The sequence below is a fragment of the Balaenoptera physalus genome, assembly GCF_965194825.1.
Source record: "Balaenoptera physalus genome assembly, chromosome: 16".
NCBI classification, from domain to species: Eukaryota; Metazoa; Chordata; class Mammalia; order Artiodactyla; family Balaenopteridae; genus Balaenoptera; species Balaenoptera physalus.
In genome coordinates, this window is record NC_138898.1 from 63,377,475 (window position 1) to 63,402,684 (window position 25,210).

The following is a 25,210-nucleotide window of genomic DNA, read 5'->3' on the forward strand; positions in this document are numbered from 1 at the left end:
AAGGGGTCCTTCTCAAGCTCACATCTGACCATTTCACTCCTCCACCCTGGCATCAAGTCCTCGTTCAAAGCCGGGCCCCACAGATGGCCCATCATCAGGCCCCTCCACTCTGTGTGGCCTCATCTCTCAGCACCCCTGCCTCATGCATACCCCGGGGGCTGCCAGAGCTCCTCCGAGGTCCCTCTTGAGCCTCCGTAGCTTTGCTCAATCTGTCGTCTCTTCCTGGGATGGCATTTCCTCCACCATTGCTTCTCTAACTCCTATACATACTTTAAGACAGCATTGCCACCTCCAGGTAGCCTTCCCAGATACCCCCAGCAGGAACAGTTGCCTCCTCTGGGCTCCCCCGACACTGCATGTCCCTCCATCACCGCATGTGTCACGCTGGGCTGTCATGGACCCTTTAGCTCCCGTCTCCTCCCCTGACCTGGGGGCTCCTTGAGGAGCTGGCATAGAGAAGGCAGGGAGACAGCCTACAGGTTTGATGAAGGATTGGATGTGGGGGGAGGTGGAGGGAGGTGTCAAGGAAGGAGTGACAGGATATTGCACTGTGCCTTTGCCAGAATGCTGGGGGTCAGGAAGACACTGAAACTTTGGTCACCTTAGAGCCCTCCACCCTCTGATCCCCCTTCCCATATTAGGAATCTCCCTGTCCTGCGTACCATGGGCCTTGGGGCAGGACAGAGCCGCCTCCCATTGGAGGAGCACAAGCCACACCCACTTTCCCATCGTCCCTTGCTGCAACCATGTGACCTGGGCTCAGCCAATCAGAGGCACCTGCTCTGGAGTTAGCACTAGGAGCTGGCCATGCCAAGGAAGGATCTGGAAAGTCTTTCTGGAGGGAGCCTGGGCAACATGGAGTTCCTGGGGCAGCTGTGAAGGAATGTGGGCATCGCCAGGCTGGCTCTGTGGCAGCATTGGAGTTGGGGTCTTGTCTCTTACCTTCCGCCGCCTTCTTCATGTGGGCTGCCTGCCCTCCTAGGCATTCGGTGAGCACCTCAATATCTGTTCAGTATGTTCTTCTTCTGTTTAAATGAGACACCGTGGGATTCTGTTGTTTGTCACTAAGAACCGTGGAGGCCCCTGGGGGGACAGGGCACCACTGGAGTCAACTTGAAGGAGGAGTCAGTGTTTCTGAAAGGAAGTGCATTCGCGTGCAGGAACAGCTGACCAGCGTCAAGGTCAGGCTTCAGGGACATATAGGGAGTGTTAGGGGTGACGGTTCATCTGGGTTTGGAATGTGGGGTTCAAGGTGGAGGATGAGGTAGGAGATGTCAGGGATCAGATCCAAGACAGCCCCGAATGCCAGGACAAGAGGAAGCGTGGACGCTAGCTTGCAGGCAGTGGGGACCAAATGACTGCTTTAACTGGAGGTGTGCTGATCAGATCTGTGTTTTAGAAAACTCACTCTGCTGCTCGGGGGAAGCTAGACCAGGGGTGGTCTTGGGCATGCCCCGCATTTCTCTGAGCCTTACCTGAACAATAGGGGACCCCCTCCCCACCTTGCACCACCTTGCAGGGGAATGAGCAAACCCAGGGTAGGGCCTGGATGTGGACACTGGGAGCTGTTACGGACTCCATTCCTTCTTGGATATTGAAGGGCTTTCTGGACCTTTTACCTCTTCCTCTTCCCTGCCTGCTGCACCGCAGAACCTGTGTGGGACATGCCTGACCTCAGACTGGACCAAGCCTGACTCCCTCCCACCCACCCCAGGGAGCTTTGGGATTCTGGAATGCCTCTCAGATCCACCAGGGGTCCTCCTTGCCTGAGCACCCTGGGGGTTCCTGGAAGCAATGGGAAGGGACATTCTGGGATGGGCGGTCTTGGCTCTAAGCCTCCTACCCGAGATTTAGCGGTGGCTATTCCCCATCCCCCATCCAGCCCTTCAGCAAGGCCTCCTGGCCATGTGTGTCCACCCCTCTCCATCCCTGTGGCCACCACCCTGGTCCAGGCACCCCCTCTCTCACCTGGACTGCTCGTGGCAACAACCTGGTCTCCTGGACCCCACTCTTCCACTGTTCCACTTGCCATCCTGCCTTGCCTGCTGTCAGGACGAGGTCCAGGCCTGGGCCTGCAAGGCCAGGTGGAGGACCCCTGCGTGGGGCTCCCCGCCCACCCCTCTCCATGCTCCTACCCCACCTGCCTTCCCTGTCTGCATCTCTCAATCCTTGTGACCCCCCTGCCTCCTTCACACATGCTGGTCCCTCGGCCCTGTGGGACCGGTTAGTTGAAGTCAAGCAGGGGCTCCCCCGTTGGGCAGCCTGGGCCCTCTGCTCCCCATGTCTCCACCCCCCGATCTATCATGGCACTTGTTTTATCGTCTTCTTAGACATGAGGTGCATTTCTCATCCTTGGTCTCCATCAAACGGGGTATCTGGGGAGGGCGGTGAGCTGGTACAGGCCACTCTTGGTTCATTCATTTATGTCACTTCCCTGCACCTAGAGGCAGCTGAGTTTGCAACCTCCGAGGGCTGGGGACCACCTGAGAGGAGGGGGTTATCCACCAGCTCTGTGTGGACAGCAGGGCCGGAGGGAGGCCAGGACTCCCGTTAGGAGGCCCCTGGGCATCCCCACAAGACATGAAGGTAGCTGTGGGGATGAAGAGAAGCAAACATTTTCCAGAAACAGGAGTCAAATCAGGAGCATTCAGCAGCAGCCGCAGACGCTGTGGGTGCCCCGTCCACATCCCCCAGCCCTTCACCGCCTCCTGCCTCCTCTCAAGGAACTTGCTCTGCAGCAGTCAGCACCTGCCCTTCTGTCAGACCACCATTCACTGCCAGCACCAGCTTTGCCTGCACCCAAGAGAGCCGAACAGCCTGGGCATCCACTCCCACAAGGGGTTTGCCCCTACCAGTCACGGGACGTGGAGGTAAAAAATCTCCACCTCGCTGGCCTGATCAGGTCCCCCGTGGGGTGACCCTCACTGCTCCAGCGTGAGGCCCCCGTGGGGTCTGCCCCCTTGCCGAGCTTCCCCCCACCCATGTCTTTCCTGGGAACACAGCTGGAGCCTCACCTCGGGTCTGCTTCCAGGGAACCCACACTGAGGACAGTTGCTGATCAGATATGGGGGCTGAGAGGAGGGGAGACGTCGAGTCCAGGCTACGAGGGCGGCCGTCCCGAGACAGGGCACACTGGTCTGGGAGCCCCGGCTGGAGGCAGGGCAGGGGTGCAGGTTTCCTTGTGGACAAGTTGCTGTATTGGTCACGTTGCCAGAAGTGCGCTGGGCAGTTCACCATCCAGAAGAAAAGGTGCCCCAACCCAGTGAGGCTCCCCTCCCAGCGGAGGGCTGACGAGCCTTTTCCTGGCCTGGATGGGTGGGCACAGATGAGCCCCGGACATCTGCACAGGGCAGAGGGGGCCAAAGGGAGCCTTCCTGGAAAGTGCCTCCCAGGGGACAGGGCTGGTCCCAGAAAGCGTGAGTCATGAACAAAGCAACCCAGTCGGGCCCCCGCCCTCCCCCTCCCCCGGGCCAGGGCAGGCAGTGCCTCCCAGGCGCTTGCCCCAAAGGGACTCAGCCTCCCTGTCATCCTCAGATCAGGACGGATATGGGGACCCCTCCTCCCATCTCTGCCTTGATCCCAGGCAGCCCACAGACGCCACTGGGCCCAGAGGACGTACCCATCAGCAGGTGGGGTGGCTGTACCTTGGGACTCAGCGGGCTCACACTGTGACACAGAGCCTCAGCCATCTTCCTGACACCTTTCTGCTCGACCAAGCTGATGCTCCGGTTTCCCACGTAGGAATTCCCCAGGGCCCTTCCCCGCCCCCTGCGCCGGCACCCTGTAGAGTCATGTGGCATGTGGGTACCAGCCATCCAAATGCCCTTCCCAGCACAGGACAGGGAGAGAGCCCAGCTCTGGGTGGACTGAAGCCCAGGGCACCCTGACCTCAGGACCCCTCAGCCCCTCCCTGCACCCCTAGACCCTCCCAATCCTCCAAGTGATGCCTTGTGATTGGTGGGCCTCTGCCCTGCCCCTCCCAGCTGTGAGTCCTGGGGGAAGGCCAGAACATACACAGGGAGGATGGGGGGCTGGGTGGGCAGGTGATCCTGGAGTGGGGTCTCTCTCTCTCCCTCTGGTCTACCCTGGAAGGCTGACTTGGCTGTCCCCTGTAGGCCACCTACCCTAGCCTGCCTCCAGAGCTGGGGGCAAGGGACTCAGTGGGTTCTCCAGTCTCCTGGCCCAGGTCAGGATCCTGGAAGCTTATTATCAATAACAACCAAATCTATTAAGTGTTTGCCCCATGCCTGGTCTTTGGCTGAACATTAGGCCCCTGTCATTGTACTGATGATCCCCATTTTTAAGATAAGGAAACTGAAGCTCAGAGAGGTTAAGCAACCTACCCCAAGGCACACAGCTAGTACATGGTGGGACTCCTGTGTGACTCTCAATCCCCGGCCTTTGTATTCTTCATAAACCCATGTTGTAGATTCAGCCACGCATGCTCAAGGGGGGCTTCTGGCAGCTTGAGAAATATCCATGGAATGAATAATCATAGCTGCTACTCTCTGAGGGCTGCCTACGTTTTTATTTACTTATTTGCCATTCAGGTGATCTTTTGAAAAGATGGTTCAAAATGCCAAAGGGACAAAAAGGTTCCCATCTCCACCCCTCTGTCCCTCAGCCACCCTCTCTGATGCAAGTTCCTTAAGTTTCATTGATGAGATAGTTAATGCATTCACCCCAATCCTCGTATACTGTACATACTGTATTAGTTATCTATTGCTGCATAACAAGTTACTCCCGTATTTAGCAGCTTAAAATATCAATAAATCTTTATTACCTCACAGTTTCTGAGGGTCAGGAATTTGGGAGCAGCTCAGCTGGGAAGTTCTGGCTCAGAGTCTCACATGAGGTTGCAGTCAAGCTGTCGGCTGGGGCTGCAATTATATGAGGGCTCGACGGGGACGGAAGGACCCACTTCCAAGATGGGTCAGTCATGTGGCTGTTGGCAGGAGGCCTCAGTTCCCACCATATGGGTACTTGAGTGTCCTCACAACATGGCAGCTGCCTTCCCCCAGGACGAGTGGTCCAGAGGGGACAAGGTGGAAGCTGCATTCTCTTTTACGACCTAGGCTCGAAAGACACACATTTCTGCCATATCCTATTAACTACACAGGTCAGCCCTGGTTAACGTGGGAGAGGACCACACAAGGGCATGAATAGTAGGAGGCAAGAATTATTGTGGTTCACCTGGAGGCTGCCTACCACACATATTGTCGTGCACCTTCCTTTTCTTCACCGAGCAGCGGTCTTCAGAATAGTTCCACATCAGTACACATAGAGTGACTTCATCTTTTTCAATGCATGGTATTGCACGTGGGTGCCCCGTGATTTATTTATTTATTTATTCGGGTTTTCCCGAACGAGCTTTTTGGCCAACCCAATATTTACCCAGTCCTGTACTGAGGTCTCTGTTGCGGTTGTTCCTGATTTTTTGCTGTTACAGTCAGGGCTGCAATGACTGTCTTTGTACAGGAATTATTTCCAGTATATCTGGAGGATTAATACTCAGGGATGGAATGGCTAAGTCAAAGGGTGTGGTGCTTTGAAAATGTAGTCATAAAATTTTTGATATTTCTTGGATCGAGAGATGGGGTCCATAGCTCCTCCCCTAAATCAGAGTGGGCTGTGATGAACTGAACCAAGAGAGCATTGCAGAAGCGATGCTATGGGACATCCGAGGCTGGGTCATAAAAGGCCATGCAGTTCCCACCTTGTTTGCTGCAACACTTGCTCTTGGAGCCCTGAACCACCGTGTGAGGCTGCCAAGCTGTAAGGAGGCCCAAGATACATGAAGAGGCCACATATTGGCACATGAATCAACAGTCCCAGTGATACCCGGCCTTTGAGTCATACCGGCAAAGATACCACTCGTGAGAGTGAAGAAGAAGCCTCCAGACATTGAGTCACCCCCAGCTGAAGCCTTAGACTTCATGGAGCAGAAATAAACCATGGAAAATTGGAATAAAATTTATTTATTTATTTATTTTTGGTTGTGTTGGGTCTTCGTTTCTGTGCGTGGGCTTTCTCCAGTTGCGGTGAGCGGGGGCCGCTCTTCATCGCAGTGCGCGGGCCTCACTGTGGCGGCCTCTCTTGTTGCAGAGCACAGGCTCCAGACGCGCAGGCTCAGCAGTTGTGGCTCACGGGCCTAGTTGCTCCACGGCATGTGGGATCTTCCCAGACCAGGGCTCGAACCCGTGTCCCCTGCACTGGCAGGCAGATTCTCAACCACTGCGCCACCAGGGAAGCTGTATGGGCATTTTTTATTTGTGCAAAGCACTTAACACACACCTTAGCTCATTTCATCTTCCTAACAATCCTTCAGGGCAGGTATTATCATCCTCATTTTACAAATTGGGAGACTGAAGCTCAGAGAGGTTTGGCAACTTGCCTAAAACCTCACAGCAGATGACTCAAAGAGCTGAGATGCTAACCTGGGTCTTTCTGACTCCAGACCCACCCTCTTATGTGGTCACAGGGCTGTCTGCTGAAGGAGAGAAGCAAGTCACTGTACCAAACTTGCAGTCTTAACCATATGGAATTTCTAGACCTGAAGAACACACTGGGTTAGATTAGAAGTTCCAGGCCTGGGACCTCTGGGAGCTATTTTTGGCAATAACCCCATGGAAATTGTGTGTTTACTCTCTCTGCCAATGTGGTTTAGTCAGGGAAGACTGTGTAAGCTCTCTATTATTGCCAGGAATTCTGTTCATTGAGAATCTTGACGGGTCAGAGGTTCTTTCTAGCAGTTAGTAACCCCTTTGATTAACAAACAAATGAAGATATTACTTCCTTTAGTGGGAGGAAAGCTCTCTAAACGGGGGATTCTGTCTAAGCACTCTGCTGGGGAGTAGGTGGGAGTCCCCATCCCTGGGTGATTTCTCCCCTACTGGTGGTGGGTGGTATTGCAGCTCAGCTCAGACCACAGGGAGGTGAGAGCAGCTTACACAGGAGGCCCACTTCCAAGGAAGGCTCCACTAAGAAGCAGTGCTGCCTGATGGTGAAACCGGCCGCCTCAGGACTCAGGTGTTCTGGGTTTAAATCCCCGCCCTGACATATGTCAGGAAAACAGAAACCACACCGGGTGTTTCTAGTAAAGGAAAATGGTGACCTGAATGATGGGGCAGATCAGGGTATAATGAGCACCAACAGGACGGCGCCCTGAGCACTCGCAAGATGGGGAGGGAGACGGGGAGACGGTTTTCCAGAGCCCAGGAGCCGGGCCCCCCGTGGGCGGAGGAATGGCTGGGGAACTGCTCAGGGGAAGGACTTTCCCACGGGAGCTGGTGCCACAGAGAAGTCCCCGCTGCTGCCAAAGATGCCACCTGATGCAGAGGGAGATCCGCCCCCCCTACTTCTCCCCTCCTCCACCCTCCAGTCTCCTGCTGGCGGAACCCAGCTGAAACCAGGGCCAAGGCAGCCTGGGAGTGTCAGTTCTCGCCACACAGAGGTGAGCAGGAAAGGCTCCGAGAGCAAGCAGGCCAATGCCTGACACCTGTCTCTAAATGCCACCCCGGGCAGGAGACAGCCGCCCAGGTGACTTCCTGCTCTGGGCCTTGGCTTCCTCCTCTGAAAAGGGGGATAACATCCCACCTCACAGACTCATGTGAGGGTCAAGAGAAACAACCCAGGGAAATCTCCTGGCCCAGAGCCTGGCCTGGGGTCAGTGAGCCCTGCAGGCCTGGGGGGCTGTCAGGAAGTTGCCTGTGCTGCCCCGGCGGATTGTTCCCAGAGGACCCAGGTCAGATTTGAGGACAGGAGGGTCTGGGAAGGGGGGTCGGCTTTGCTTTACAACAATGTCCTGTCACCTGCCACCCGCCTTTTGTATGCAGATGTCCCAGACAAGGCTCAGCTCTCTAAAGCCTGTGTGTGTGTGTGTGTGTGTGTGTGTGTGTGTGTGCACGTGAGGGTGTATGTGGTGTGTATGGGTATGTGACATGTGTGATGGTACGTGAGTATGTGTGTCAGGGTGTGTGGTGTGTGTGAGGGTATTCGTGTGTGAGCGTGTGTGGTGTGGTATTTGTGTAAGAGTGCATAGTGTGTGTGTCTTTTGTGAGTGTGTGGAGTGTGCAGTGTCAGATGTGTATGTGTGTGGTGTGTGGGTGGGTGTGAATGTACTTGTGCCAGGGTGTGTGTGAGTGTGTGTGGTGTGTCAGATGTGTATGTGTGTGGTGTATGGGTGGGTGTGAATGTACTTGTGCCAGGGTGTGTGTGTGTGAGTGTGTGTGGCGTGTGGGGCCGTGTGGAGGGTGTGAGTGGGGCTGTGAGGTGAGGGTTGGGCACTCCATCCTTCTGAAGTCAAGCTCCAGAGGAGCTCTTTGAGACACCCCCAAACCACACGTGCCATGCCCTAGTCTCAGGGCAGAGTCGGGGGGCCTGGGGACTGGGGTTCTTCGACTTGAGACTAAGCTGCCTCTTGCTGACTGTGTAACCTTGGTGGCCCACATAACCCCTCCTGTGCTTCAGTTTGCACATCAGTGAGATGGGGATAATACCCGGGCCTCATAGGTTGGTTGCGAGGATTCCAGGGGTTGCTGCTTAGAAAGTGCTGGGCCCGGGGCCCAGGTGTGGGAACCATGGAAGGCATTAACTGCTGTTATTGCCAACGCCTCGGTTTCAAATCTCACTCTGGAAACAGTTGTCTATTTGCTTCAGTGTATGTGCAGAATTTTATCCTGTCATTTTCTCTCATCATTGTATGTACTGAATCTAAAGGAGTGATGACAGCCCCTAACCGAAGGACTAAAATCAGCAAGGCTGACCACACCGAGTGCTGCAGGGGATGCAGACCCCCAGGCACTCTCAGGCCCACTGGGGGGGCGGAATGGAAGTCACTAACCACCCCCCCCCCAGAAAACTGGCAACCTGCACAGCCCCCGGGCCCTAGCAATCCCACTCCTGGGGGTTAACCCCGAGACCCCAGGGGCCCTCCCCCACAGGCAGATGCACAGATGTTCACAGCAGCAGCGTCGCTCAGGGAACGTCCCTGGAGACAACCCACGTATCCCCCAGCAGGACAATGGATAAACAGTGTGATGCAGCCATCGGACGGAATACTGCTTGGTGAAGAAAAAGAACAAACTCCCACCTAACGTAACAGCGTGGATGGAGGTCACGGACACAGTGTTGAGTGAAAGAAGACCGATGTAAAACCTCACACACCGTATAATTCCACTTATCTGAAGGCAAAATTCATCAGCGGTGACAGAAACCAGAACCAGTGACTACCTCTGCGGGGAGGAGGGTCAGGGTGGTCTGAGGGAACCTTCTTGGGGACCAGAAATGTCCTGTATTTTAAGTCAGGTGGTAGTTCCACAGGCATCCACCTATGTCAAAATATATCAAATTGGACACTTTGTATGAGCACACACTATGATTGTGTGTTTTACCCCAATAAACACTTTTGAAAATCATTTTTAAAAAATAATCGATGGACTCTAGGAATTATAGGAAAGAAGTCCGGACACCTGCTACAACATGGATGAACCTGGGGGTCATCATGCTAAGTGGAAGAAGCCAGACACCAAAGGCCACATACTGTATCATTCTTTTCGTATGAAACGTCCAGAATAGGCAAATCCACAGAGGAGGAAAGTAGGTTAGTGGTTGCCAGGGGCTGGAAGCAGGGGGGTGTGTTGAATGAATGCTAATGGGTACGGGGTTTTATTTGGAGCTGATGAAAATGTTCTGGAACTAAATGGAGGTGATGGGTGTATAGCTTTGGGAATGTACTAAATACCACTAAACTGCACACTTTAAAATGATGACTTTTATGTTATGTGTATTTATTACAATTTTTGATAAAGTAATTTAACTGATGGTAAAGCAAAACAATTGAACTTCACTCTTGATCCTCACCATGCTCCTGAATGTGGTGCCCTACTTTCTCCATTTGGCAGGTGAGGAAGCAAAGGCCCAGAGAGGTGAGCGATTCGTCCGGGGTCACACAGCCTCCCAGACCTTGGCTGTGAGCCATCACCCATTGTTGCAGGAAGGGTTCCTGGAAAGCAAGCTGCCCCGAGTTCCTCGTAGAGATCAGAGGAGCCACAAGAACCCCAGGCCCGGGCAGAGGTCCCCACCCTGGACACTGGTGACACTTCCCCTGGGGCGGGGGGGAGTGGGGGGTGGCAGGGGGGACGTGCAGATCTCAGCCCTGAACAGCGGGTCCTCTCGCCTGCGGTTCTCGGTAGGCTGGGAACAGCCTGTCCTGATGAGTTTCCTGTTGCCTCTGTCACTGCCTGCTGGCCCCACGGCTGCCACCCCTGCCGGGCCCTGGAGAGGCTAGTCTCTGGGGCTCCCAGCAGGGAGGGAGCCATCTTGAGCTGAAAGCCATCACAGCTTGCAAGCCACCTCCCCTCTTGGATCTCCCTGAAAATATTTTTTTTCAATCCAAGTGGTGCATGGCGACATGATAAAAGATAAAATACAGAGAAACAGGATGGAAGCCCCACCCCTGGAAATACCTCGCTCCTTCCTTCTTTCCACACACATTTTTTGAGCACCTGCTGTATGCCAGGCACTGCTCCAGGCACTGGAGACACAGTGGTGAACAAAACCAAATCCCTGCTATTGCACCATTTGCATTCTGGAGGGACTGTGTGTGTGTGTGTGTGTGTGTGTGTGTGTGTGTGTGTGTGTGTGTGTGTGTGTGTTGTTAACTATAGATGTAGATGGTGGAGAATACAAGCTGAGATGTTTGTTGAGCACTTTCTCTGACCTGTTCCGTGTGCTTTACACATACCCACTCAATTAATCCTCAGGACACCCCCACGAAGTAGGCGATGTCAGCAGAGGCCCAGAGAGGTGAAGTGACTTGCCCAAGGTCACATAGCCAGCCAGTGGCAGAGCTAGGATTGAACCCAGGTGCTTAACCACTGCACTGAACTGCCGCTGGAGACAGTGGTAGTCGATGGTGGAGACATTGATAAACTGGTTTCTCTTTGCAGCAAAGGCTGGCAGTTCACAGGCTGTTTTGTCTGGATGGGTTTTATTGGTCCCCACAACCTCCAAGCTCATTGAAATAGGTGGAGGTCTGCGTAAAGCCAGCTATGAAATCCTCTCCTCCCCCAGACAGCCCCTTCACCCCCAATTCCTCTCCCACCTTTTGGGGCATCCACCCAGGCCCGCCAGCCAGGTGGGGGCTGGGGAGTGGGCGCCACCCTCTCCCTGGGGCGCAGCCTGGTTTCTCTTTCTGGCGGCATCTGTAGTCCCCTGCTTCTGTCACCCGCAACTATTCTCGGCCTCTAGCCCCTTTCACTTTCTGCTCTGCCTCTTCCTGCCTCGGTGGTTCCCCGACATCCCGTGCTCCCCCCTGCCCGCCCCAGCCTTCTCTCCATACCCCCCTCCCACCATGAGTGGCCTCAGCTCAACCTGAAAGCCCGAGAGGAGGCCAGATGCAGAGTGTGGTGAGGTCTGGGTTCGAGTCCCTGCCCTGTCCCTTCCCGGCCATGTGACCTTGGCAAGCCTCTTCCCTCTGAGCCCCCTGTCCCCACCTGGAGAGGGGGACGCTGCTTATGCCATGCCTACCTCGCAGGGCCGTTGGGAGGATGGAGGCTGCCAGGAGACCTTCCCAGGAATCCCACCCTAGCACAGGACCTGGCGCATGGCAGGAGCGCAGGTAGTCCCCCCAGCCCCCTGACTGCCATGTCCCGCCCCCCACGGGACTTGAGGAAAGGAAAGCAGCAAAACTGCAGGTGGGGCAGCCAAGACAGCCCTGGGTGGGGCTTAGCTTGGCTCTGCCTTGGGCGAGCCACTTCTCCTTTCTGGACCTCAGTTTCCATATCTGTGAAGTGAGGCAGCTGGACTGAAGGACAAAGAGTCACAACGCAGAGTGATGAAGGCAGAGCTAGAGGGAGCCCAGGGGACTGCGGGAGCCCCAAGGGGACTCTTGACTTGGGTGGGAAGTGGTTCTGGGAAGGCTCCTGGGAGATGGGACACCTGAGCTGAGTCACAAAGGAGAGTAGTGTTCATAGATCATAGAAGGTGGGCCAGAGCAGTCCAGAGGGAGAAATCAGTGTGTGCAAAGGTCCAGGGGCAGAGGGTGTGGGGCTTGGGGACAGGCGAGGTGGGGGGGTGGGCAGGGGGGAAGGAATGAGGCTGGCCTGCAGGAACAGGTCACACAGCCTGTCAGATCCTGCTCCCCAGGCAGTGGGGAACCATGGGAGGTCTATAAGCTTCAGCTGACAAATTCATTTCCCATCCAGACTGGGGACTTCCTGAGGCAGGGGCCAGGCCTTATCAGTCTTTGAGTTGCCTGCCTCAGAGTGGGCAGGAAGATGTAGTCAATCAATGAATGACATTTCCTGCACCTCTAAAAGGACTAGCCTCCAGTGAATAGTTAACTGCATAAGGTGGTCAGTGCCCTGTATCAGTTATCTATTGCTGTATAACCACCACCCCCCCAGAATGAGTGGTTTAAAATGATCAGCATTTACTATTGCTCATAGTCTGTGGGTTGGCTGGGTGGTTCTTCTGGTCTGGGCAGGGCTCGGCTGATCTTGGCTGGTACACTCTTGCATCCATAGTCAGCTGGTGGGTCAGCTGGGGCTAGCTGGTCTTGAGTGGCCTCAGCTAGGATGGTTCTTCTCTGCTCTGTGTGGCCTCTCATCATCCAGCAGGCCAGCTTGGGCTTGTTCTCATGGTGGATGCAGAATCCCAAGAGAACAAGTAGAAGCCAGAAGGCATCTTGAGGCGCAGGCTAGGAAGCAGGACATTCTTTCATCACCTTCATCACTGTCTGTTGGCTAAAGCAGCCCAGGTTCTAGGATAGAGACATAGATTTCTTTTTTTTTTTTTTAATTAATTTATTTATTTATTTTTGGCTGCATTGGGTCTTCGTTGCTACGTGCAGGCTTTCTCTGGTTGCGGTGAGCGGGGGCTACTCTTCGTTGTGGTGTGCGGGCTTCTCATTGCGGTGGCTTCTCTTGTTGTGGAGAACAGGCTCTAGGCGTGTGGGCTTCAGTAGTTGTGGCACGTGGGCTCAGTAGTTGCAGCACGCAGGCTCTAGAGCACAGGCTCAGTAGTTGTGGCGCACGGGCTTAGTTGCTCCGCGGCATGTGGGATCCTCCCGGACCAGGGCTTGAACCGTGTCCCCTGCATTGGCAGGTGGATTCTCAACCACTGCGCCACCAGGGAAGTCCCAACATAGATTTCTTAATGAGAGGAGCAGCAAAGTCATATTGTCAAGGGCATGGATACAGGGAGGGAGGGAAGACTGGGGCTTTATTTTAAAAGCTCAGTTTGACCCACTCTCCAACACTCATTCCATATCAGTTAAGGAAGTTCTAGTCCCTGGTCAGTGATCGCTTCAACAACGGGCAGGTAACCCAATTCTGGGCAATGAGACAGGAGGAAAGCCTGCTGGGGTTTTCTGGGAAAGGTTTCCTTGCTCCTAAGGGGGAGCCCTGGAGAGAGATGGCTTCTATTTTCCTTCTGGATGGGATGCCTGTATTTGCATCTGCCATCCAAGGACCAGCCTCAGGTGAAACCAAGGCCGAGATGCCAGAGCAGAGAAATGAAGGAACCTGGCTCTGCGGAGGCCTGGTGGGGCTTCTGAATCCACCAGTCCAGAAACCTACCCTACCTCTGGACTTCCTGCTGAAAAACATATTACATTTCCAGCTTCTTTAAGCCACTTTACATCAGGCTTCCTGTTACTTGGACCAAAGGCATCCTCAATGATGCCCTGGGGACTCTTTTGGTCTCTGGGAACTTGCTCTGCCTGATGGGCCAGGTCAGAGCTGGAGGCTCTAGGCTTTTCCCTTTGATGATGCTGGACAGTCCCAAATGCAGCCCCCAAGCTTCTGCCTTGTGTTTTGCACAGGGACCACCACCTGCCCACTGCACCAAGGACCCTCAGCCGCAACGGCCGAACCAGTGGGCATCAGCTGGATTCAGAAGACCTGGGTTCTGGTGAGTTGGGCTCTGCCATTTTTCACTGTGCAGTCAGGCAAGTCTCCTAACCTCTCTGAGCCTTAGGTTGCTCTTCCAGAAAATGAAATGAAACCTACCTTTTGCATGGTTAATGCTTAATGATAGCATTTGAAAACATCTTAGAAGTTCTGTCGGGCAATGAAGATTTGCATCCCTATAGCTTTTTATAGTTTCCAATTTGCTTCCTAGTACCTAAACAATAATAACAACAGTAATAATAACAACCAGCAATTATGGAGCGCCTACTATGTGCCAGGCACACTACTGAGTGCTTTACATACATGTCTCATTGAATCCTCCTAGCAGCTCCTAGGCTCAGAACCCTTCTATGCTCCCATCTCACTCTGAGTAAAAACCAAAACCCTTTCAAGAATCCACAAGTCCCTACCTGATCAGATACCACCCCCCACCTCTCTGACCTCATCTACTCTTCACCCCCTCACTCAACGCTGTACCAGCTACACTTACCCCTTTCCTTGAACATGCTGCCTCAGGGCCTTTGCATCTGCTCTTGCTTCTGCCTAGAATGCTCTTTCCACATCCAAATGGATAGCTGACTTACCTCTTTTAGTTTTCTGCTTCTCAGAGAGGCTTCCCTGACCATCCAAATAGACTAGCAACCCATCCCTGGCATCTCCTAGCCCCCACCTGCTTTATTTTACTCCAGGGCACTTATCTCCCTCTCACATACTCCTTAGTGTGCTTCATGGTTATGGTCTGTCTCTCCACCTGCTAGACTGTAAAGTCCTGGAGGGCAGGGAACTTGGTCTGTTTTTGTCACTGCTGAGAACCCAGAGCCAGGGAGAATGCCTGGCACATAGTAGGTGCTCAATACATATTTGTTGAGTGAATGAACAAATGCATGCCCTAAGAGGTAAATGCCAGTGTTACTCTGATTTTCTAGCTGGGATACGTGAGCTCAGGGAAGAAAACGTGCTCTGGTCATACAACAGAAGGAGCCGTGGCAGGGCTCTAACTTGGAGCTGGCAGAACCCAGGCCTTGAACTTCAGGACCGGATTCACTCCCAGTACCTATCTCCGGTCACTCTCATCCTCATTCCTGTCTCTGCTCTTGAATCTGTCAGATGGAGCCTGATACAGGGCGGGACTCCAACAGTGCCGTTCCTGTTGGCACCTGTGCAAAATCTTGTGTGTCCTCTAATGGTGGCATGTGACAGGCAGAGCCATGGAGGCTTGGAGCAGAATCAGGAGTCACCAGGGGCCACCCAAGTGGACAAAGACATTTCTGAGCAGCAAGCAGATGACAGGAGGGAGCCCCAAGGGGCTGGACCAGCTCTAGAGAGGACAGTGTCCCTCACAGCTCAGGGCTCAGAGTGGGGACTGTTCCGTGATCAATTCAGGCCCCAAACCTTCCCTGAGCCCTGGGTCTCAGCCCCTCTTGCTTGGGCCTAAGATCCCAGGGATTATTTGGACTTGGAGAGAAGAGTGGGAGATGGAGACAAAATAAGATTCCTCAGACCCAACAGCTGCATGCAGGGTCCTTCAAGGGGTATTATTTTTATTTCATCTCAGCTCTGTTCTTATCCTTCTGGTGGAGAGTATCTCCCCATTTCACAGATGGGGAAACTGAGGCTCAAAGTGGTTAAGGAACCTTCCCTGGGTCACTTGGCTAGGAAGCAATAGATCTGGGTTGATGACAATGATGATAATAATGTGACTCCCAAAGCCAGGTCATAAAATGCATGTGGCTTCTATGTTACCCCCTCTTGGCTCACTTGCTCTGGGGGAAGCCAGCTTCCATGTTGTGAGGGCAATCAAGCAGCCCCACAGCGAGGCCTTTGCAGTGAGGAACTGAGGCCTCCTGCCTACAGCTGTGTGAGTGAGCCCCCATTGAAGCGGGTCCTCCAGCCCCAGCTGACACCTTGACTGCAACCTCATGGGAGACCCTGTGCCACAACCATCCAGCTGAATCTCTCCCTGATTCCTGACCCACAGAAACAGTGCAGTGCGAGATAAATATCTGTTCCTTTAAGCAGGTCTATGGGTTTTCCCTTTTTTGCTTTTCTTTCTTCGTTCGTTCCTTCCTTCCTTCCTTTCCTTCCTTCCTTCCTTTCCTTCCTTCCTTCCTTCCCTTCCTTTCCTTTCCTTCCTTCCTTCCTTCCTCCTTCCTTCCTCCCTTCCCCCCTTCCTTTCCTCCCTTCCTTCCTTCCTTCCCTTCCTTCCTTCCTTCCTCCCTCCCTCTCTCTCTCTCTTTCTTTCGTTCTTTCTTTCTTTCTCTCTCTCTCCCTCTCTCTTTCTTTCTTTCTTTTCTGTATAACAAATTATCACAAACTTAGTGGCTTCAAAAACCACAAATTTATTATCTCACAGTTTTCTCAGGTCAGAAGTTTGGCACAGCATGGTGCAGTTTGCTGCTCAGGGTCTTACGGGGCCAAAATCAAGGGGTCAGCTGGGGTTCCAGTTCCCATCTGGAGGCTCCAGGGAAAAAATTTGCTTCCAAGCTCATTCTTGATTTTTGGCAAAATTCAGTTCCTGTGGTTGTAGGTCTGAGGTCCCCGTTTCCTTGCTGAGTATCAGCCGAGGGCTGCTCTTAACTCTAGAGGTGACCCACATTTCATCCACACATTGCCCCTCCTCCTCCACTCCAGCAACACTGCATCACATCTTTCCTGTGCTTCAAATCTCTGACTTCCTCTTCTGGCACCAGCCAGAGAAAATGCTCCGATTTTGAAGGGCTTTTGTAAAACCAACCTTATGCTATAACCTAATCACAGGGGCAAAATCCATTATATACACGTCCTGGGGATTAGACAGGGTGGCGGGAAATGATGGGGACTATCTTAGAATTTTTCCTACCATAGAGCCAAGAGCTGGGGTGATTTGTACATGGATATAGAAAACTAATGCAGTTATTGATAAGCTTCTCCAATGTGGAAGCTCAAGTCCTTCAGTTTTAGAAAATTTTTTCCCTCCATTTTCTCTGTTCTCTCTTTAACACTTATGAGTCAGATGTTGTATCTTGTAGGATGATACCCTCATTTCTTTATCTTTTATGTCGTATTTTCAATCTCTTTGTCTTTCTGGGAGATTTTCCAATCTCCTCTTGCAATGCTAATACTGAAGTTTTTCTTTCTGTTCTCACCTCTCTAGTTCTTTCTTGGTCACTGAATGTTCCTTTACACAGCCTCTTGTTCTTGTTTTATAGATGCAACATCTCTTATTCCTATGGGGGCTTTTGTTGTCTTGATTTTTCCTCCTCCCTGCATTGGCCCTGTTTTCCAGGAGTTCTTTTCTTTGGCTGATTTTGATCTCTGTCTTTCATTGTACAAGCCTGCCTCCAGTGTCCAGTGATCCTCGGCTATGAGTTCATATTGAAGAGCAGGAAACTGAAAACAGATCATCAGAAGCTCCCTGCCTGTGGGCAGGGCATGTGGACAGGTGAGTCTTATCCAGGCGACTGGGCAGGATCCAGCTGTCACAGTAGAATCCCAGAGTCAGCATCTGAAGTGTCCTCTCCTAGGCATGTCAGTTTCTCCAAAAAGCATCCCCCAGTCTCCTGCCTGGGGGAAAGCAGGGCTGCCAGCTTCCAGGGACCATACAGGGGGATGGGGAAAAAGGGCATCTCGCTGACGGGCACATGGCCTTTCCCTTTACCCCTCGTGTCAGGCCTGACCCCACCCTCAATTCAGCCTCCTGTCCTCAAGTTCAAGGCCTTCAGCACAGTTTTTATTTAGATGGTATGTTTATTAGTGGCTGATAGAGATTGGAGGGCTAACAGCCTCCCAAATTATCCCTTTGCACCTCCATGATGCCAGGTGTTGGGGTATAAAAATGAACCAGGGACTTCCCTGGTGGCGCAGTGGTTAAGACTCCGTGCTCCCAATTTAGGGGGCCCGGGTTCGATCCCTGGTCAGGGAACTAGATCCCACATGAATGCTGCAACTAAGAGTTCACACGCCACAACTAAGGAGCCCATGTGCCGCACCTAAGGAGCCAGCGAGCCACAATTAAGGAGCCTGCAAGCTGCAACTAAGGAGTCCACCTGCCACAACTAAGACCCAGTGCAACCAAATAAATAAATAAATAAATATTTTTTTAAAAAATGAACCAGACATGCTCTGCCATCAGGGATGAGGACCTACTAATTTCCGAGCACCTACTATGTGCCAGGCGCTGAATCTGGATCAGGGTTTTGTCCCTCAAAAACAGATGGAGCAGAATATCTGTTGGCTGGGAACAGTTGGCTATGTCTGGAGACATTTTTATTGTCACCACTGTGGAGTGGGTGTGGGTACTACTGGTGTCTAGTGGGTAGAGGCCAGAGATGCTGCTAAACACCTACAATACAAAGGACCATCCCCACAACAGAAAAGTCAGTAGTGCCGAGGTGGAGAGCCCTGCTCTGGAATGAAGAAAAACACGTTCCCTGGCTTCACGGGAAAGGAAAAAAGAATTTCTATCTCCTCAGCACCTACTACACGCTTTCACGAAACCCTTTGGCCCAGGGGTCATTTGCTTTCAGCCTGGGACAGGCGTGTGGAGGTGGGAGCCACGCATGCCTGCCTTCCTGCCCAACCCCTCCTCCCCTTCAGCCTCTGGGGAAGAGCACAGGGTGGCAGCAGCTGCCAGGGTGCGAGCTGGCCCAGACCTGTGGCCCTGCTTGACGTTGGTCCCCACCAAGCCATGTGACGAGACCAGGCCACAAGAAAGAGGTTTCAACAAGCATTATCGCTTCCTGGAACTCCGACTCCGCGACTTCCCCGAAGACCGGCTGTGCCTGGCGGGCGGGCTGTGCACGGAGGGGACCAGGCTGCTCCCTTCCTCCTCCGCTGCCCCCACAGCTGCCACTCTCTATCTCAGTCTGACTACCTGGAAATACTCCACCCCTCCGGGCCCAGCACCCCTACGGTTTGGTGTCAGGTCAGCACCAGCCCCAGGAGTGGCGGGGCAGGGCTGGTCCAGAAGGTCCTTCCAATGGCCTCTGGGGTGCTCGGGCTCAGCTGGACCAGGCTGGGGCCCCGGATGTCCAGAAACCCACCCTCTCTCCTCTCTGCCCCTGACGGGGGCAGTTGACAACCAGGTTGGGCACAGATTTTCCTCGGTGTTACTGGTAGGAAAATGGACACAGATATTCTGCTCCATTTCATCTGCCCACCAGACAGGGGACACTTGGTAGGCAGACATACAATTTCTGTTTCTGTCTGGCTGGTTTGAGCCTTGGAAATCCAGAGGGGGCGGGGGGGAAGTCCCATACTGGCGGGGGAGAGGGGGACAGTCAGAAACTGAAGGTTCTTGGATGTCATTATCTCTGGGTGGCTGTGATGACTCTGGAATAAGTCACTTCCTCGAGTCCCCACTTCACAGAAACCCAGGCTGTAAATATAGACCTGGCCGCAACAGGGCGGGGGGTGGGGGCACGCGTCGCCAGAATGAGAGCGGGGGTGAAGAGGAGGAACCAAGGACAAAACCAGAGTCCTCCGAGCAGGCAGGCACCTCGGGCCCTGCCAGTGGGGTTCACTCAATCTGTAGAAATGAAGATGCTGTGAGGTTGAACCGTATTGCCAACACTCTTGCGTTTTTGACCTACAAAAGCAGCAATTTCATGTGATTCAGCTTAACAGGATCCACCGCAAGACTGTTTCAAGAATTAAACGAGATAGTGTGAAGTGCTTAGCACCATGCCTGTATGTAATTAGTGCTAAATCAAGAATAGCCCTTATGTCATATGATAATACTTGATATCTCCTATCTAATGACATAACACCAATGATATTCCTGACGCTAAATGTTACCCATTCTCTCCCCAATCCTCTCCTTGTCAAATCCATGTTTATTGATCATGCAGCATGTGCCCAGGAGGGGTGTAAGCATTCTTCATTGTCACCGAAGCTCGATGTCACCCCTGATTCCTGAGCATGTGCCCTGTGCAGGCATGAGGTGAGGGCTCAACATTTGTGTACACAGGTGCCTAAGCCAACACTGTCACTGTCACTACGTGTCACTTGTCATCCCAAGCACCCTTGCTGGGAAGGTCCTACTGCCAACTTGTGCACACTGCAGCTGGCTCACAGGTCGTCTTGAGCTTACATTCAACCGTGGTATTAGGGACAGAAGTCAACCAGTATTGGGGTGATTGCTTTTTCTAATCCCAGGGTAGGACTTTATATCAATGTCTTAAATGTCACCCTGGTGTCCACTCAATGTCTTAATGCAGGGCTCGTTTGGGATCCTGACTCTGTTGCCCAGGGGGTTCACGGTCTTTGCAATAAGCAGGTTGTCTGGATTCTCATGAAGGAAACTGGGAAGATGGAAGGAAGGATGTAGCTGCGGCCAGAGCTCTGTAGCACACCACTCAAGACCTCTTGGCCAGTTGGGGTGCGTGTGCACATGTGTGTGTGTGTGTGTGTCTGTGTGTGGTTAACAATTTACAAAGTCAGAGACCCGACCAGGATGTTGATGCTTCTGTCTGGATTCAGACCTCACTGAGGTCCAATTTTGGTTTTACCACATATTAGCTGTGTGGCCTTTGGCAAGTCATTTCACTTCTCTGGGCCTCAGTCTCCTCATCTGAGAAATGGGGATGCTAACAGTCCTACCCTGCAGGGTGGTAAGAAGGACTAACTGAGACCATGTGCATGGCGCCCCCAGCGGTGTCCGGTGTACAACAGGTACTCAGTACCAGCCTGAGTATGAGAATTAGCCAGAGGCACAAATCTTTTCTGCACCGGACGCATCCTGGAAAGTTTAGTAGCAGCATGGCTGAGGCAGGCATGAAGCAAGGCTGTCCCTCAGGGACACATCAGAGGGCTCCTCAGAGGACCAGCCTCCCTCCCCTCAGGACAGAGCGCCTAGAGCCCCTGCTGGTGTAGCCCTGTTGACCAGCAGCCCCTCCCCCTCCCCCCGCCCAGGGATTTGGGGACTCCCCTCCCTCCAACAAGAGTGACTTTCCCTCTCTGCACAGCAGTTTTTCCATCCCTGAAGAAGAAACAAAACCTCAGTGGACAGTTGAGAGCGTCCAATGAAATGTGCCTCACAAGGTCAACATGTGTCCCTTCCCGGCTCCCGCTGGACCTCGGCTTCCTTACTGATGAAACGGGTACCAACATCCTTACCTTCTCAACCAATGACCTGGAATGCTGCTCACGAAATGCTCAGTGGAAAAAGTGGGTTACCATATGAGTCATAAAGAATGGTGTCTTTTTTTAAAAAAAAAAGAAAAAATATATGTATCTGTGGAAATCAAGAAAATATAGAATGTATTTCATACTAACATTATTGGTAGATGCTTTTACAAATTTAAAATAAATGTGGAGATTAAAACATAATGTGGGGGCTTCCCTGGTGGCGCAGTGGTTAAGAATCCACCTGCCAACGCAGGGGACACGGCGTTCGAGCCCTGGTTCGGGAAGATCCCACATGCTGCGGAGCAACTAAGCCCGTGCGCCACAACTACTGAGCCTGTGCTCTAGAGCCCACAAGCCACAAATACTGAGCCCGCGTGCCACAACTACTGAAGCCCGTGTGCCTAGAGCCCGTGCTCCGCAACAAGAGAAGCCGCCGCAATGAGAAGCCCACACACTGCAACGAAGAGTAGCCCCCGCTTGCCGCAACTAGAGAAAGCCCGCACACAGCAACGAAGACCCAACGCAGCGAAAAATAAATAAATAAAATAAATAAATTTATAAAACAAAAAAAACATAATGTGAACTGATGCGGGATGTTGATAGTGGTGGGGGGAGGCCGGGGAGGGGGACAGTAAGGATATGGAAACTCTGTGCTTTCCACTCAATTTTGATGTGAATCTAAAACTGTTCTAAAAATAAAGTCTGTTTTTTAAAAAAAGGGAAGGAAAATTTTTTTAATGTGGAATTTTTTTTTCCAGCACAAATAGAAGTTATTAAGAGCAACCATGAATCAGGAGGTGTGAAAGTGTCTGCATTCCAGCTTTCTTTGAGGGCAGATATCAGCGAGAGAGGGTAGCATTGTGGGCCCCAGCTCCTGGCAAAACTAGTCTCGCTTCTTTCAGTCGGAGAGTTGTTTTGCACTCTTCTTAGGATGAGTGGTTCCATTTCACTTGCTTACCCTTCGTTCTAGCCAAACCTGACCCCTTGCTGCTCTTCAAACTCTGATTACCTTTGGGTTGCAAATGGCAGAAACATAACTCAGACAAACATAAGCAAAAAAGGAAACGTGTGTAACAGGTAAGTCCAGAGGTGGATTTCAGGCATGGCTGGATGTAGGGGCTCCCACAATGCATCAAGGCTCTGTCTTGTGCTCCTTCTCGTCCACTCTTTTGACCCAGTGGGCACAATGGCTGCCAGCAAGCCTCAGTTTAGAGGAACGAGTTCCTGTTCCAGCAAAAAAGTCCCAGGAGCGTCTCTGACTGGTCAAGCTTAGGTCACGTGCCTTCCCTGAACCGGGGCATGGGGAACTCTGGCCGAGTCTGGTCCACATCCACCTGTGGCCAGAGCACTGTGACCGACAGCCCCTTCAGGACCTTACAGAATGATGTGGGGCAGTTCGCTGAGAGCAAAGCTCTAGCTCACAACACACCCTGTGTGGATGCTGCTCTCCAGCCACTGAGCCTTTGTACTTGCTGCCCCCTCCACCTCTTCCCAATGCGGGGAAAGAGACCGTCAGGTCAGGTCTGTGTTCTGTGAGGGCCCAGATGCCTCATGTAGAGGAAGGAGGGGGCACTTTGGAATCCCACAAACCTGGATGTGAATCCCTGCTCTGCCCCAGCAGGCTGTGTGACCTAGGCAAGTCTCTTTACCTCTCTGAGCCTTATTTTTTCTCCTAACCATGTCTCTCTACAGAGTGGTGCTGAGGATTTAAGTGAGGTGCGCAGGAGTCCAGGGCCTGGGGCAGAGGGCATGCTCCAGCGAGACAGCCATGGTAAGGATCTGGGATACTACTTGGGACTCAGTTAAGAGAGGCTAGGCACATGGGCTGCATTCGGATCTCCACTCTAGCCGTGAGGTCTTGGGCAAATAAATCACCACACTTCTCTGTGCCTTAGTTTCTTCGCCTGCAAAAGCCGGAGAAACATGCCTACTTCAGTGGCAGTTATACGGATTATGGGAGATAACATAGGTCACTTTGCATATGCTGTTCCCTCTGCCTGAGATGCCCTTTCCCACCTTGGCTGCCCAGGTGAATTGGAGCCTCACCTGACTCCGCATCTCCCCACCTCCTCCCCATGAGTCTTAAGCTAATTAGCTATTCTTTTCTTGGTGCCCCCCCACCAACCCTCCAGCCACCTGGGGCCTGGATCAGGTGATACGGAGACCCTATGTAAGTCCTTTTTCTCCTAACTCTCTGAATGGCTCAGATGCATCTGTTCCCTTGTACCCGGCACACAGGAAGCATGAATAAACATTTGTGGGATGAATGCATGACTCCCAAGCTTTCTGGAGGGGTCCCCCCAACTCCAGCACAGGCCTTTGGTCCCATCTCTTCTGGGAGCATGGCACCCACCAGGGGAGGGGGCCCTTGGGTGAGGGAGGAAGTCCAGGCTGCAGCTGGTAGCCCAGGCAGCTGATTTCTAAGAAACCACTGAGGGACACGAAGGCTGGGCAAAGCTCAGGATGGCTTTTACTTTCAGTTTTCTGGGGCTGGAGCGGACTAGGTGCCCAAGGTTCTTGGTTGGGAGGGGAGGGTGTTGCAGGCAAGGCTTTGTCAAATGTCAAGGACACAGCCACCACTTCAGGACATGGACCAGGCCTGGAGCCCAGAGAGGTCCTGCCCGGCCCCATCCTCAGCCATGAGGGTAGGAGCAGGGGCCGCTGGGGGTAACAGCCTGCCACCCGGCCCGGCCGCCAATGCTTCCTCTTTATTCACTTGCCCTTTATTTTGTACATGATTTGGATTATTTATTCCTTCACCCACTCATTCATTTATTATTCATTCATGCACTCATTCATTTACTCACCCATCCATCCACAAGTCCTTTCTCTCATTCCTAGGCCCTCTCTCTATTTTCTCTTTCCTTCCTATTTTCCCTGCTCATCTTTCCTCTTCTCTCCCCTCCTCTCCTCCCCCCACTCCCCGCCTCCCCATCTCTGCCTCTTGCTCCCTCTCTCTGCCTGTCTCCATCTCTTTCTTCCCCCCTTTCTCTGACTCACTTGCCCTTTTTTTCCTGGGGGAGGAGATGGCTGAGCTGGGCTTTGAAAGTTGAGTAGGAGTTTGCCAAGTGACGAGCAAGCATGAGAAACATTAAAGACTTTCCCTGGGTTGCTCAAAAGGCCAAAGGAATGATGAGAAATTGGGGATGATGCAAGCAGATGAGGAATGTGAAGGGAACGGTGAGGGACTAGACATGTACGGTGGGACCAGGCAGTGAAGGCCCTCAGATCCCATGGGAAAGTGGTCATATTTTAGTATCTAGCAGTTGGGAGCAGCTAGAATGCTCTGGGGTCATCTAGCTTCGTTCAAATACTGCTTCTACTACTTTTATCAGCTGTGAGATCATAGACAAGGAACTCAACCTCTCCTGGGCTAGGTTGCCTTCTCTGTGAAATGAGACAATAATGGTACCTCTTTAGAAAGGGCTAGATAAAAGGGAGCCAACAGCAATACTCATTTGCAGTGGGAGTGAAGGGGTGTATGTGGCCAGGGGTGTGAGGTGATCAAATTGGTAATTTAGATGATCACACCCAACTGCCTCTAGTGCCTGCAAAGGGGCCTGAGCCCACATCTCTGGTCCTCAGTTTCCCCATCTCCAATCCAGTGAAGGGGAGGCCACTTTAAGGCTCAAGCCTGCATTCCTTGCCCCACTCCCACGCCCTGCCCACTTGGCTGGGGGAGCCCGCCAGGACCCCGCCTGCCTGGACCTGAGGTAGTTTCACTTTGACCCACCTTCCAGAAACGGTGGCCCTTCCTGTCACCAGGTTAGTACAGAGGGGACTTGGCAAAAGATCAGATAAACAGCACAGAAGAGCCCCAGGCTGGCCACACTGGGCTTTCATTTTCAGTGTCCCAAGCTGGAGATGGGGTGGGGGGGGCAGGGCCCCCGATATAGGGCCCACCCTGCCCTGCCAACATCATGTCTCTTATTGAATACATACTGTGTGCTTAAAATTACTTCCTTTTAATCCCCCGTACCCTGTGAGATCCAGATGCTTACCCCATTTCACAGGTGAGGAAACCGAGGGTCAGAGTCAGTGCCCACGACACACAGCTGGCAGCCACGTTGGGCAGTGTTTCCAGGTATGGGATGGGTGCCCTGAAGGGTCCCTGGATGATGGTTTTTGGTGGGACCCAGGGACATTTTGATGAAACATTGAGCTGCCGTGAAACAGAGATTTCAGATTTT

At 52.7% G+C, this 25,210-nt stretch overlaps 1 protein-coding gene across 2 annotated transcripts in view; it reads left to right on the top strand.

Annotated features, from left to right (window-relative positions):
* CLEC16A (C-type lectin domain containing 16A) overlaps positions 1–17,498 on the top strand; it is a 240,330-nt gene extending 222,832 nt beyond the window's left edge. The window contains exons 22-23 of one of the 2 annotated variants that reach the window (XM_082429632.1): positions 13,826–13,914; positions 17,179–17,498. In XM_082429632.1, coding sequence (XP_082285758.1) covers positions 13,826–13,914; positions 17,179–17,247 — 158 coding nt within the window. In that variant the 3' untranslated portion in view covers positions 17,248–17,498. The remainder of the gene's footprint in view (positions 1–13,825; positions 13,915–17,178) is intronic. The other variant, XM_082429633.1, reaches the window with a different exon arrangement.
* Positions 17,499–25,210: the final 7,712 nt, after the last annotated feature.